Source organism: Ursus arctos, unplaced genomic scaffold, assembly GCF_023065955.2.
Source record: "Ursus arctos isolate Adak ecotype North America unplaced genomic scaffold, UrsArc2.0 scaffold_1, whole genome shotgun sequence".
Taxonomy (NCBI): Eukaryota; Metazoa; Chordata; class Mammalia; order Carnivora; family Ursidae; genus Ursus; species Ursus arctos.
The window spans coordinates 56,348,206-56,360,893 of NW_026622763.1; the positions used below are offsets into that span (position 1 = coordinate 56,348,206).

The 12,688-nt window shown below is 40.7% G+C and overlaps 1 protein-coding gene across 1 annotated transcript in view; it reads right to left on the minus strand.

Moving 5' to 3' along the window:
* PDE11A (phosphodiesterase 11A) overlaps positions 1–12,688 on the minus strand; it is a 358,008-nt gene that overhangs the window by 57,358 nt on the left and 287,962 nt on the right. Inside the window, exons 14-15 of the mRNA XM_026492464.3 lie at positions 5,742–5,832; positions 2,237–2,337 (exon numbers count right to left, since the gene is read on the minus strand). Coding sequence (XP_026348249.2) covers positions 2,237–2,337; positions 5,742–5,832 — 192 coding nt within the window. The remainder of the gene's footprint in view (positions 1–2,236; positions 2,338–5,741; positions 5,833–12,688) is intronic.

Sequence of the window (12,688 nt, forward strand, 5' to 3'; positions counted from 1 at the left end):
CGGAGGAGCCTGATGCGGGGCTCGATCCCAGAATGCCAGGATCATGCCCTGAGCCGAAGGCAGACGCTTTAACGACTGAGCCACCCAGGCGCCCCATGCCTTCATTTGTCTTTTAAATTTATTTGGTGTCCTTTCAGTGGAGTTTCAAGAGACAGAGTGCATAGACACTTGGGCTCAATCTACCAGGTTTAATTAGAATCCCAGAATGCAATTTAAATCCAGACCAACATACCTCCAAAGCCTTTACTTCTTCTACAATACCATGTACTAAGTCATTCAGCAGAATACAACAATAAATACCTATAGCATAGATTGTTAGTTGTCTACACTAATATCCCTTCTTCCTTTATTAATAATAGAACCTTTACTTCTTTAGAAGAGCACATGGCAACCCAAAATAAAGACTTCCTTTCCCAACCTTCCTTCAACCTAGGTATAGCCGAATGACTAAATTCTGACCAATGAAATGTAAGTGGAAGATGCAGAGCTTCTAGAAAACTCCCCTAAAAGATAGCCTGCATCACCTTTTGACCCCTTTTTCCCTTGTTCCTTCTTTCTTTCTGCTACTGAAATTTGGGCATTATGACTGGAGCTTGAGCAGTGATTTTGGACATGGGTGGAAACGACATACTGAAGGCGGCAGCTCAGAAAGTTAGAAGGAGCACTGGGTCCCTGATGACTTAATGTAACTACATCATCAACCCCAGACAGAGGATCTCCAGAGTTCTTTTACAGACAGAGAAGTAAGCCACTGTTAGTTTGGGGTTTCTGTCCCTTACAAGTGAATCTAATTCGAACTGACACAACGCCAAAGTGCAGTAAGATTTCAAACAGAGTAAAACAGGCTTCCTAGAAAAGATAATGGAAAGGTCAGCCAGGTGGGGAAGTACAGGGACAGGATCTCATGCAGAAACAGTGTGATTAGGGCACAGGGGCACCTCATGAGATGTTTTCAGATAGTAATATGTAGACCAGTCTGGTTGGAGTAGACAAATCATGTAGGAGAGAAGTGGAAGATAAGAAGGAAAAAAGGCTGGGGACGATTATGGAGGGCCTTGAAACTTGAACAAAGTTTCGAGGTTGCTTTGAAAGCAATGAAGCCACTGAAGGTTTTTGAGATGGAAGCTGGAGATACATGATTACAATGTGAGGGAGGGTTAGACTGAAGAATTCCAGAGCCTTCTACGTACCTATATAGGGTTATAAGGAGATGAGGCAAAGGGGACAAATCTGAGTAGAGAGAGAGGAACAAGGGTTCAAGAACTCATTCATGGGAACAAGGAGAAAAGAAACCTACAAAGAACCCAGAAAAGGAGGGAGAAAGCGGCTGGATGTTGGGGAAGAAGGAGGGGTAGAAATTGACAGTGAGAAGTCTGTAAACCTTCAAAGGTCTCAACAAAGCTAGACAATATCAGAAATGAGTAAAGGATATTGAATTCGAGGAGAAGGAAGTCTCTGGTGACCTCTGAAACAACGATTTTGGTTGAATGTGAAGGGGCACATTGGTCTTCAAATTGTATATAGGTGTTAGGAAAATAAAGGTACTAATGTGTTCCATTCATTTTACAGGTAGGCAGTAAAAGAAAGATAAATTGAAAAGCAATTAAAGATCTCCATGGGATCAAGTGAAAGAATTTTTTTTAGGAAGGGAAATAGGTCTTGAAGAGGAAACTGCATTTTGATGAAGAGACTTCCAGGCTGCCAAAATAGGTGGTACAGGATAGAGCAGATCTATCTCAGAGGAAAGAAGAGCAATGGAATTTCCAGCTTGAACTTTGGAGAAAAGGGGGACAGCTCTTCTGAGAAAAAGCTAGAGGAGAGGCAAGAAAGGAAGACTTGGATTTCAAGTCAACCTTTCAGCAACAAATCTTTCATTAGCATTATCAGTGCCATTAGGGATCTGACCAGAAATAATAGTTCAAAATAGCAGTCTTAGCCAGTCTCTAAAATAAAAATGGCCATCACTTAGCTTCAGAGTCAAAAGTCTCACACAAAGCTCATAAACTAGAAGCAAGCTATAAATCTCACGATGGTAGCCCTGATTTTCTTGTCTAACAGACACCATCCTAACGAAGTTCACTTAGATGAGGGGAAAACAACAACAAAAAGTTTAGCTCATTTACACATTAATACCAGTGTTAGAATAACAGGCAACCCCCAATATGGACCTGAAAATTAATTACAGGATGAAATTTTAGATACCCATTTGTCAAATAGATCAAATGCCAATACCTACTCAAAGTACAGCGTGAGGTCCGTTGCTAATATTGACTGCTTCAAAAGCTGCATAAGGTCACTATATTCCTTGGAGGACAAATTAGCAAAGATGTTGTGACCCTGTAATGAGAAAGTAAAAAGTCACAAAAGACAACATTAAATCCGAGGTTGTTGATTACATGTGTTTCCTATATTAAAAAAAAAATAGTATGGGCACATGATAAAACCATTTAAAACAATTTAATGAAATTTTGAGCAAATACAAACAGATTCTCTGGCAGACATGGCAAAGCCAGAAAGTGCAATCATTTTCAAGGACCACCAATGGGCACTTTATTATTCTTTACTAGACTTTATTAGTCCTAAATAACAAACTCTGAAAATGTTTAAACTTACTGTGGATCTGTTTGTGCCAACAATTCTGTTTGACTCTCACTTTCTGTGGAATTACTGAGTGTAGAAGTTGACAAAACATTTGGGAATCTTTCTGACCCCAAAATGAACACTAGTCTCACTAATAGACTTAAGTGGGCGTTTTGGAAGTGCCTGCTATGGCAACAAACGACTTCAAGGAGGGGGAAAAACCTTAGACCAGTGGTTTTCAGTTGACGGTGATTTTGACAATGGGGACTTCTGGTGATGGTCAGAGACCCTTTCGATTGTCACACTGCTTGGGCGTGCTGTTGGTGGGTAGAGGCCTGGGATGCTAAGTCTCTTACCATGCACAGGAGAGCCCCCACAACAAAGATTTACCGGGCTCAGCATGGCAACACGGGGGAGTTTGAGACACCCCGTGTGAAATTGTGAAGCTACATCCCAACGAACGTGTGGTAGATTAAGCTCAGTACGTAATTACCGAAGGGCTAGAATGTATAAGAAATGGGTTTTGGCGTAGTTCTTGGGACTAGGACTTTTACCTTGGGAAACATGCACCTGTATGTTCATACCTTTGGAAAGCACACTTCTTTTCATCAAAATTTGCTTTAGCTGCATGAGACAGTTCTGCCATGTTTTTATAAAGTGAAAGAATCCTTGTGTAAAGTGACAATTCACTTAATTTGCTTTGAAAGGGACTTTTTCATTGATCAAGTTTTCTTAGTGTGAATTATGAACTCATAAACACGAGGCCCGGGAAACCAGGGGAGTTGTAGACCCATGTTGAGAGCCAGACGATGCTGCAGAAGGAAGGGGCAGAATGACTGCCTGAGAATAAACTATTCTCTACCAAGAGGTAAATTAATTCTTTCAGGGAGCCAGAATATCAATTAGCAAATTAGTTCTTACCAGGGACCAGATGATAATCTCCTTCCCTGAGTTAATTTATCTCATTGGGTGAACCCTCCACTCCTTAAAGACTAGAGTATATTGGTTCCACCTGGGACCAGGTCCAATATTAATAATAATTTTCAAATGAACTCTTCCAGACCCTTAATTCAGCCATTAGGAAGAAGACAAATAACTGAAGGTAGGCCACACCATAATTCTGCTCAGGTTTCTTTGCCTGAGCCTTGCCCCACGGATCAATCATGCGCTGGTGTGCTGGGGGCCTGGGAGAAAGTGGGTGGAAGCTATGGAAAAGTCGTCACCTGGATCGAGACCCGTGGGTCTAGCATCTCCCAGTGAAAGAATTACAGCCTTTGGGAGTCAGTTACAGTAAAAACTACATGGCGTTCAGGAAGAGACTTGGTCTGAATTTGAGGATCTTGATCATTTTGTGAGAGAGCGCGCTTTACCAATTTTAAAGGACATAGAGTTACTGACACAATTTACAGCTAACAGTGATAGAGCCAGCCAGATAAGCTTTAATAAAAAAAAAATAGCTAATTTGCAATCAGAGTATTGTTTATGTGCAAATTGACCTTCTACAGTGCCTCAAGGGTTTGGTCCCTGAAAGATCTGTTTCCCTGAAATAGTGCTTCCTCTCCTTGTTTAGGGAGGAGTGGTATTGATGAAAAGAAAACCAAATGTGGAGGGAGAAAGGTCTGGAGCAACCTTCGGCAGGCTTCTGCCTCATTTGAAAAGGGACGGTGATAATGACATCTGCACGCTGGCCTTTCTGAGGAGCAGGACAGGAGGACATGTGGGGGCAGCGCCAGGCCATGACCCACACACCAGTTGCTCAGGGCGTAGTTCCGTTTTTATTGCTCTGTGTTCTTATAGAGAACCCTGGACTGAAGGCCAGCTAATGTGTTCTGTTTGTATGAAGACGAATTCTGAGGTAGTGGGGTTTGTTTTTCCCAGGAAACAAACAAATGACCTTCCGGGAAAACCCTAACGCCCTGTTTACAATCCCTGTTATTACGGAGGGGGCAGCTTCTGGGATCAGAGGTGTAAGCCCATCATATTGCCAGTACAGAAAAGACAGTCTGCACCCAAGCTCCTCCTAACCCTCCCTCCCTCCCTCTTCCACAGCGCTAGGCTAAAACATGGCTTACATAGGAAAATTCCAGAGCTGCAGATGCTGGCATGTTGGTTTCTGTCAGGGTTACTGAGAGCCTAACCCTTGATGTTTCATTCCCAACTGAAAATACATCTCCCCCAGAGGATTTGCCCTTCCCCAGCCGCACTGGGTTCCGGAGTGCTGACTCTCCTTTATGGGGTCAAAGAAGGCTTTCGTGATATTGCAAAAGACATGCTTTCTCAAGATAGGCTGGAGGAAAAAAACCTCCATATTTAATGATGCTATTCCAGCGAAGCAGAGCCTTAATGATGATAATAATAATAATTAATGGCACAGCTAGAGAACTGACAAATAATGGGGAACAGATGATCCCTTCTTGGCCTAAAAAAAAAAAAAAAAGTCTGTACGCCTGCAGAAAATTAAACAGATCCTTTCCTGGCAATTTAAAACTCAGATGCCTCAGCCAGAATCAGTTAGTGGTTTTTCTTTTTCTCTGTGGAGAGCTAAAAGTACAAAAGTCCAACTATTTCCAACTCCTGCATTGCCACATGAAACAAAATAGGCATATGGCTTTAGCCCTGGGTCTCAAGCTTAGCTGCAATTCTCACTTTCAGACTGCTCCCACCAGCAATTTGGGGTTCTTTCATCTTTTATGGCTTTTTCAATTGTGCTAATAAAGTGTAATTTTCTCGCCCTGTTTCTACTTCTACCGTCTTTTAAAATGGCTTTGGATTTCACAAAATGGGAACGTTGGGCCATTTGCTACTTGGATCAAGTCACTCTGTCAGTGGGCTTCTGTACTCCGGTGGGTGACAAGCTCTCTAAGCAGTCGCCTCTGCTAAGTGAATCTGAGAAGTCTTCTTACCAATAATGAAACCCAAATGAATCCGCTCAGGAAGGCTTTGAGTAAGGTTCTTGGTCAAGCATCTGAAAGAATTTTTAAAAGCCACCAAGAAAAACAATCGTTTGGCCTAAAAAAAGTGTTCCCCTTCTCTGTCTCTACCTCTGCCTAAAAAAAGTGTCCCCCCTCTCTGTCTCTACCTCTGTCACTACAAAGAAAGAGGTAGCAAACATTTTTTATTGGTTTTCTATCAAGGAGAGAAGCAGAATATTCGGTCTGTACCTCACTTTGCAGAATCATCACGGCGTGGTTGAAATGGTGATGCTCCAAGGTGGCGGAAGTCCCGTAGAGTTGGGCCAGGGCGGAGCCGCTCCTGAAAGAGAACAGAGGGCTGAGTGACCCGGGCTCTCCACCTGTCCACGATTTGCCCACACCGGCTCTTTGGATCAAACTGCTTTTCCTGCTTTGGCAAAGGAACACGAGAACGTACGTTCTCAGGAAACTGTGTAGTTCACTCACCCATGAAGGAAACATTTTGAAAACCTTCTATCTGTTAGGCTAGAGCCTGTGGACGATAAAACAATAAATAAGACTGAGTCCGTGTTGCTAGGAAATTTACAGACTAGTAAGGAAGATGACATGTGGTCATATGGGAAAATAATGCACATAATACAAACACCCAGATACCACAGAAAGGGTTCCAGGTCCAAGCCATCCCTGCTGTGGGACGGTCTGAGGACAACAGACATAATTTCTAGCTCAGGGGATCAGGGCACACTTCATGAACTAAACCGTATGTAGCTTCAGAATGCGCACAACAACTAACTGTCTTATACTAAATGTATGTGATGCTCCAGGGGAAAGGCCCTAGGGAATATTCGGCAGAGCCCATTTAACTGCTTCACATGTATGGCTGACAAGCTTCCACTATGGTTTCCCAGCCCACAGTCCCATTATATCTATGGTAGAGCTCTGGAAATTTCCCTGGATTTGGAGTCAGACCCCAGTTCTTGGTAATAGCTTTGGACAATTAGTTGGGTGCTTTAAGATTCAGCTTCTTTGTCTCTAAAATTATGATAATGCTATCTACCTCCTGTTATTTATGAAAATAAGGTATTTGAAAGTGCTTTATGGCATGTCATCATTCATGACATACAGTAGACTGCAGTCTATTAAATCAATGAAAACCCATATATATTTCCATTTAAGAAAATGTTGATACTTGAAAAAATTATTTTGAATTATCTGTAAATTTTACTTAGGTAGAACAATTTAATTCTCAACAATATCAGTTTAGCAAAGTGTTCGTTGGAAATGTCCAGGTGTGTTCATTTTCCAGCTCTTGTGGATTAGGAATTAGAGCATCTGAAGAGCCAAGAGAGATCCAGAGAATCCTATAGTTTAAAGGGCAGTCCTGGGACTCTAATGACCCATTCAGGTCCTTGTGTTCTTTCCTGCTCATTCCAGGGAGTTCGAACATTAAAAGGGCAATTTAGCTTTTACTTAGAAACGTTGGAGATTGACAGCTCACAGTCTGCCCTGCTAATGAGAGGAGCAAGAACTGCATTTATGTGCAATGTGAAGGATTTTGGTCATAAGCTGCCCTCCATCTCCACTGTGAAGCAGCCCAAGATCACAGCCAGATCAGGAGCCCAGGGACCTGTGATCCTCGCAAAGACTCAGAGCTGACCACATGCTGGGGGAAGCACAGGGTTCCATAGAGATTATTATGAATAGAGTTGGTAAGGAGGAAACTAGATTTTAACCCCGTGTCATTTCTTTATATCTTACCTTAATCCATACCATTTAATAAGTGAAAATTTGTTAGGCTAATCTTAGTAATCAGTGATTAATTAATATTTAATCTTAGTTACTATTTTCTATCAGTTCATTTTTATGAAAATAGGTTTTTCAAAGTGTACACTGCCTTTGTTTTGGCTTTTGAAATTCTAGGATGTTTTATGCACATGTCACATCCAATTGCCTGGCATGGAACAGGTGCTTAAAAATATTAGCTGCTTGGCTAATAAGCTTACAGTGGTATGGCTAGAGATCATAGTTTGAATTGGAAAGTTGACAGTCATAAGTGTGTTAGCATATTTTGTGATAATGTCATTAATAATAAAAGCTATCATGAATACCTACCTACCATACACTAGGCAAAATATTAACAACTTAATATATCATTTCATCTAGTCCTGACAACAACCACGAAATAGGTGTTAGGGAACCAAGGCTCAGAAAAGTTACACAACTTTTCCAAGGTCACAAAGCTGGTAGGTACCAGTTCTGGACTGGAATCCAAGCTTGTAAGTTTCTTCTCCTTGCATCATGAGAAAGATACTTTTCTCATTCCTGCAACTGAGTCTCCATTTTTGCCAAGCTCGTTGTCATCAATGAAAGAAGATTTCAAAATTTAATGCAGAATTCTCCTTGTATAACTGCTAACCACAGGCTCAGATTCCTGGGATTTGTTTCTAGTAAGCGGCCATGCCCAGACACACCTCACTTAGTGGTGTGAATCCTGGTAACAGTCATTGATACAAGCTAAGGTCACAATGCGAAATACCCTCTCTTCCTTTACCATGTTGGTTTAGCACACCTCACAAAAGCTAAACCATCTAGATGACCACAAATTACTTTATATTTTCTTTCTTCAGGATCAGTGGGATGTTTCCTCCCTTAACTAGGGGATACCGTCTAACAAATATTTCTGGTGTCTCCTACATTGCTCCTCTCCCTCTTCCCCAGATCCATAGGGCTTCTGAGTGCTGCATGCTGTCAGAAATCCCCTCGGGCGTTTGTACAAATGCAGCCACGTGACCGGCTGGGTATGAGCATCTTCAACAGCAGGCTTCGTCTTTGTTCCCTTTGTAATTCCATCTTACATTCTCCGGACTCTCACACAATACTGAGTTCATCACAAAAATATGTAGATTTTGCGACTGAAGCAGACTAAGGTTACAAAAGTGCAGAAAGACATTGTGATTCATTCGTTCATTCATCTATCATTCATTCACCCAACAAGTATTGATGACTCTCAAAAAGCCAGGCTGCAGGCATGTGGAATACAAAGATATGTAAGACTTGGCTCTTGCCCTCAGGAAGCTCACACTCTCCTATAACTGTGTAGGAGACATTCTCTGATTAGACTTGCACTAATAATGCTCACCTTTCTGCAAGCAAGGTGCCGTCTTAGTGTTCATAGAATAGAGCATGGGACTAAATCTACTTTCACTTTTCTACAGTAAAATCATATAAGCAAGAATGCTTCCATTTCCATATGGAGCCTTTGTTTACACTATTAGATTTGGGCTTTGTCAGTTTTTCTAAGACCGCAAAACCCCTTGGTGCTTTTTCTCTCGGGCCAATTCTCACTGAGGATGTTGCCTATCCTGCCATTACATACATACGTGCATATGGGCAGAAATGAAAAAGGTCCCATGGTCAAATATATTTGGAAAATGCTTGGTTCAAAAGTTAAAACTGTTTTTTATTGTAGGATTTCCCAATGGTACCAATATGTGAAAATACATTGTGATTTGGCAGGTGGGGAACTTTCCATAAAACCATTTTTTAAGAGGCCATGTCTTTCATGCAATATACTTTGTGTAAAGGTATACTTCCAGTTTTTCATGTAAAATATGAAAAAGATACTTAAATTGCATATGGAAAAAATGAACTTTAATACCAGCCCTCATTTTAATTGTCTGTGTTAAGTTATACCCATCATATAAGAGCTTTGGGGCACACATACTGTAATTACAAAAATACTACATATCCAAACAATGGAGCTATATATAGCTATATATAGCTCCAAATTGTGGATATCCATATTATATATCCAAATTCCATAAGCACGGGAATACTTATACATGTGATTATTCATGATGCTCATTATTGATTAGGTTATCTGGACATACTAAAGTTTTTCATTTTTGGATAGGCAACACACCAAGGAGAGACTTATTAAAAAGAAAAGTCGAAGTGAAAATTCTTTCCCTACATTCAGCACTTTGCACAGGGAGCAAAAAAATAAATGTGCAAAAACGTGCATAAGTTTGCTAGATGTGCATATTCTTTGGAAGAGAGATGTAATGGAAGTGTGTGGCCGTGGCTTATGGGAAAGTTTTAAAAGGAAAACTATGAAAGGTAATTAGGAAATTGAGAATTGCTAGGAGGTGGTGAGGAATGGGATTAGGCTGTCACGGCAGATTAATGTGCCCCAGGATTTCACTTCTGGGACCTGGCCGAAAGCGACAAGATGGGTTTTCATTCCCAATAAATGAGTATAAGAGATTATGCTAGAAATGAATAGAAGAAGTCTCCTAGGAGAATATACTACAAAGCTGCTTGGTACTGATATTTAATCATCGGGGGCAGCGGTAATGGAGAGGGGGATGAGTGGGAAATGCGGTCCCTGGAGAAAACAGGAGAGAGGTGTTCACAGAGTACTTGCCAAGCGTGGTGGGATGGTGGCCCTCTCTACCTATTGATCATTCACTGCACGTGCTCCAATACTTAAAAATTAAGAATAAAATATGAAAATGCAAAGGTTCACTCATCAGAAAGGCTAAGAGAATAAATCATATTATGCTATAACTAAAGTCACAACTTTTTATTGTAGAGGCATTTTGCATTTTATATAGTAATTTGTCCCTTGCTAAATGTCTCCTGTTTCTTTATAGCCTTATATATGAATAAAAGGTACTGTATGCTTTGCCACATAATAATTGGTGCATTTAAATCCCATTTCCACATCCCTTGAAAGGTTGGAATTATACTGTGACTATTTTAAGGGAAGGGACTGTTTGTTATACATCTTTATGTCTCCCACAATGCCTAGCACAGAGCCTTGCACAAAAAAGCACTCAATTATTGTGGAATAACAAAGGAAATAAGGATTAGATTTGTTCTTAGGGCTTTTCTAAACAATGTCACACTTAACTGAGTAAGTCTTATTCTAATCAATAAAAAGATAATCCTTTCCCTGTGATGTAAAAAGTTCTCTTTCAGTATTCACTGTTGAAGGAAATTTTAACTGAGGTTGGGTGGTGATGGCATTTGGTATCCCAAGTTCAAAAGTGACTCTCTTAGTTAGAGGCAGGGCTGATGGACATCCCGGGAGCTGGTAAATTGTGTACAAGATTAACTGTCTCGAGGAAACACGTCAGGTTATCTTGGAACAGGTAGATTTGATCATGTGGCATAAGGATGCAAAAAAACCCCACTGAATTCTAATATCATCAACTTAATATCTATCTCATTTGTTGAAAGTTGTTTAATATTACACCAGTCACTTGAGATTGGGGACCTTAGTTTCCATTTTTGTAAAATTAAGGTATTGAAAAAAAATATGACTACCAAGGTCTAGTAGTCAGTTCTATGATTTTTTATGGCTCTGCGTCTTGATTTGCTGGATTTCAAAATATATTTTAGTTTTCCAGAGCTCACATATATGGCAAGGCAGCCAATAAACTGGAAGCTCAAAGGTCCCAAATAAATATTGCGAAGTCATGAAAGAGAGTTTGATGCAGTGGTTAAAGAATGGCTTTTGGAATCAGATAGCCTGGGTCTGAATACCATTCTGCCATATCCTGGATGTATGAATTTGGGCAAATTAATTACTTTCGTGAGGCTCAGGCCCTCCTTGTTAAATGGAGACAAAAATATCTACCCTATAGGTATGTTGATGAGCACTGGAGGTAGGAAAAAACAAATTGTAGTTCTCTTGGTCTCTGGGACTGTTAGCTGCAAAGAACAATTAGAAGCAGCTTCACTAAGGAGAAGGTTGATTAAAGGATAAAAGGAACTGGGATGGAGCCCAATTACCACAAATGTGGCTGAGTTTCCTGGAAAGGGAGGAGAGATGTGGAAAGCAGGGATCAAGTCTGCTTTTTCTCTTTCTCTAAGGTTGTACAATCTCTTCTTTCTGTTTCTCTCTGAATATCTACTTTCTTCTCTTCTCTCTGCAGATTCCCTTTTTGTTTCTCTTGTCTACTTGAGGTGGTCATCATGGCTTTTCCAGAATGGCAGCCTACAGCTCCCAAGTCTCTATGGATCTGCAGCTTGGATCTCAACAGCTGACTGAGTCAATATCATGGTAATCCAATTCCAAATTCCTGGCAGATAAAATATGTTTAGCTGGGTTCTAATTATAGGTGTGTATTCTTGGTCCAAAGAGCTGGGAGGTCAACTAGCAAGAAGGGCCGTCACTCTCAGTGTGACACACAGGCTTTCTCTGTGTATCACAGAGGGGACATTGGTATCTGAGCCCAAGTATTGTGCACTTGACTCTTAAAAAGAACCCACAAGGTGCTCAGTCTTGTTTTATGAACATAATTCTAATACATTTATCTCTTCTTTATGCATAAGTGGCAGAATGGTAGGGGGCTGGAGAGAGGGTGCTAAAGGAAGATACACTGACAATGATGCCATTGACCTAAGAGAGAGAGGCATCCTAAAAAATAATGAAATGCAGACACAGGAATTCAAACATAAGGAATTGTCAGACCCTATAATGAAAGTACACTCAGTTTACACTTCAGTAGGCCCCAGGGACACTATTGTCTTTAGTGCAACATTAAACCTATGTGTATAAAAACTATGTTTTATAATAATCTATAAAAGATTATACTTGTTTGAGAAATCAGGAAACTTTATTGAAAAGCTATATTAAAATATTTAAATTAGTTAAAATAAAATCTCATCCATTTATCCATTCATCATTCATTCATTCACTCATCAAACATTCCTTGTGTGTTTCTTATACTCCTGGTACTTGTTATGCATCACAGGTACTCAAGAAGAAGGAAAAACACAGCGGTAAATCAGCAATTAAAATGTAGTGAGATGCATACTTTTGAAAAAGCAGAGGGCATTATGTGGGCACAAAAAATTGCAAAGGGGACGGTACCTCAGCAATAAAACCCAGAGGGTGATGTTTTCAGATGAGTTTTGGGGAAAGGAGAAGGGCATTCCAGGCAAGGGAAGCAGCATACTGGGGAGCAGAGAGAGGTGACTAACCAGACCCCCCTTGAGCACTCCAATAGCCCCTGTGTCTGGAACACTGATGCACTGATGGGGTGGGGGGGAAATGGGGGTGCTGGGCCAGGAAAATGGGCAGGGACCCAATTGAAGAGGACCTTCAGGGGTAAACTAAACAATTTGAATATTATCATGAAAGTCACAGGAGGCCAGTGAATGTCTTTTAAGGAGGAGAGTGATCT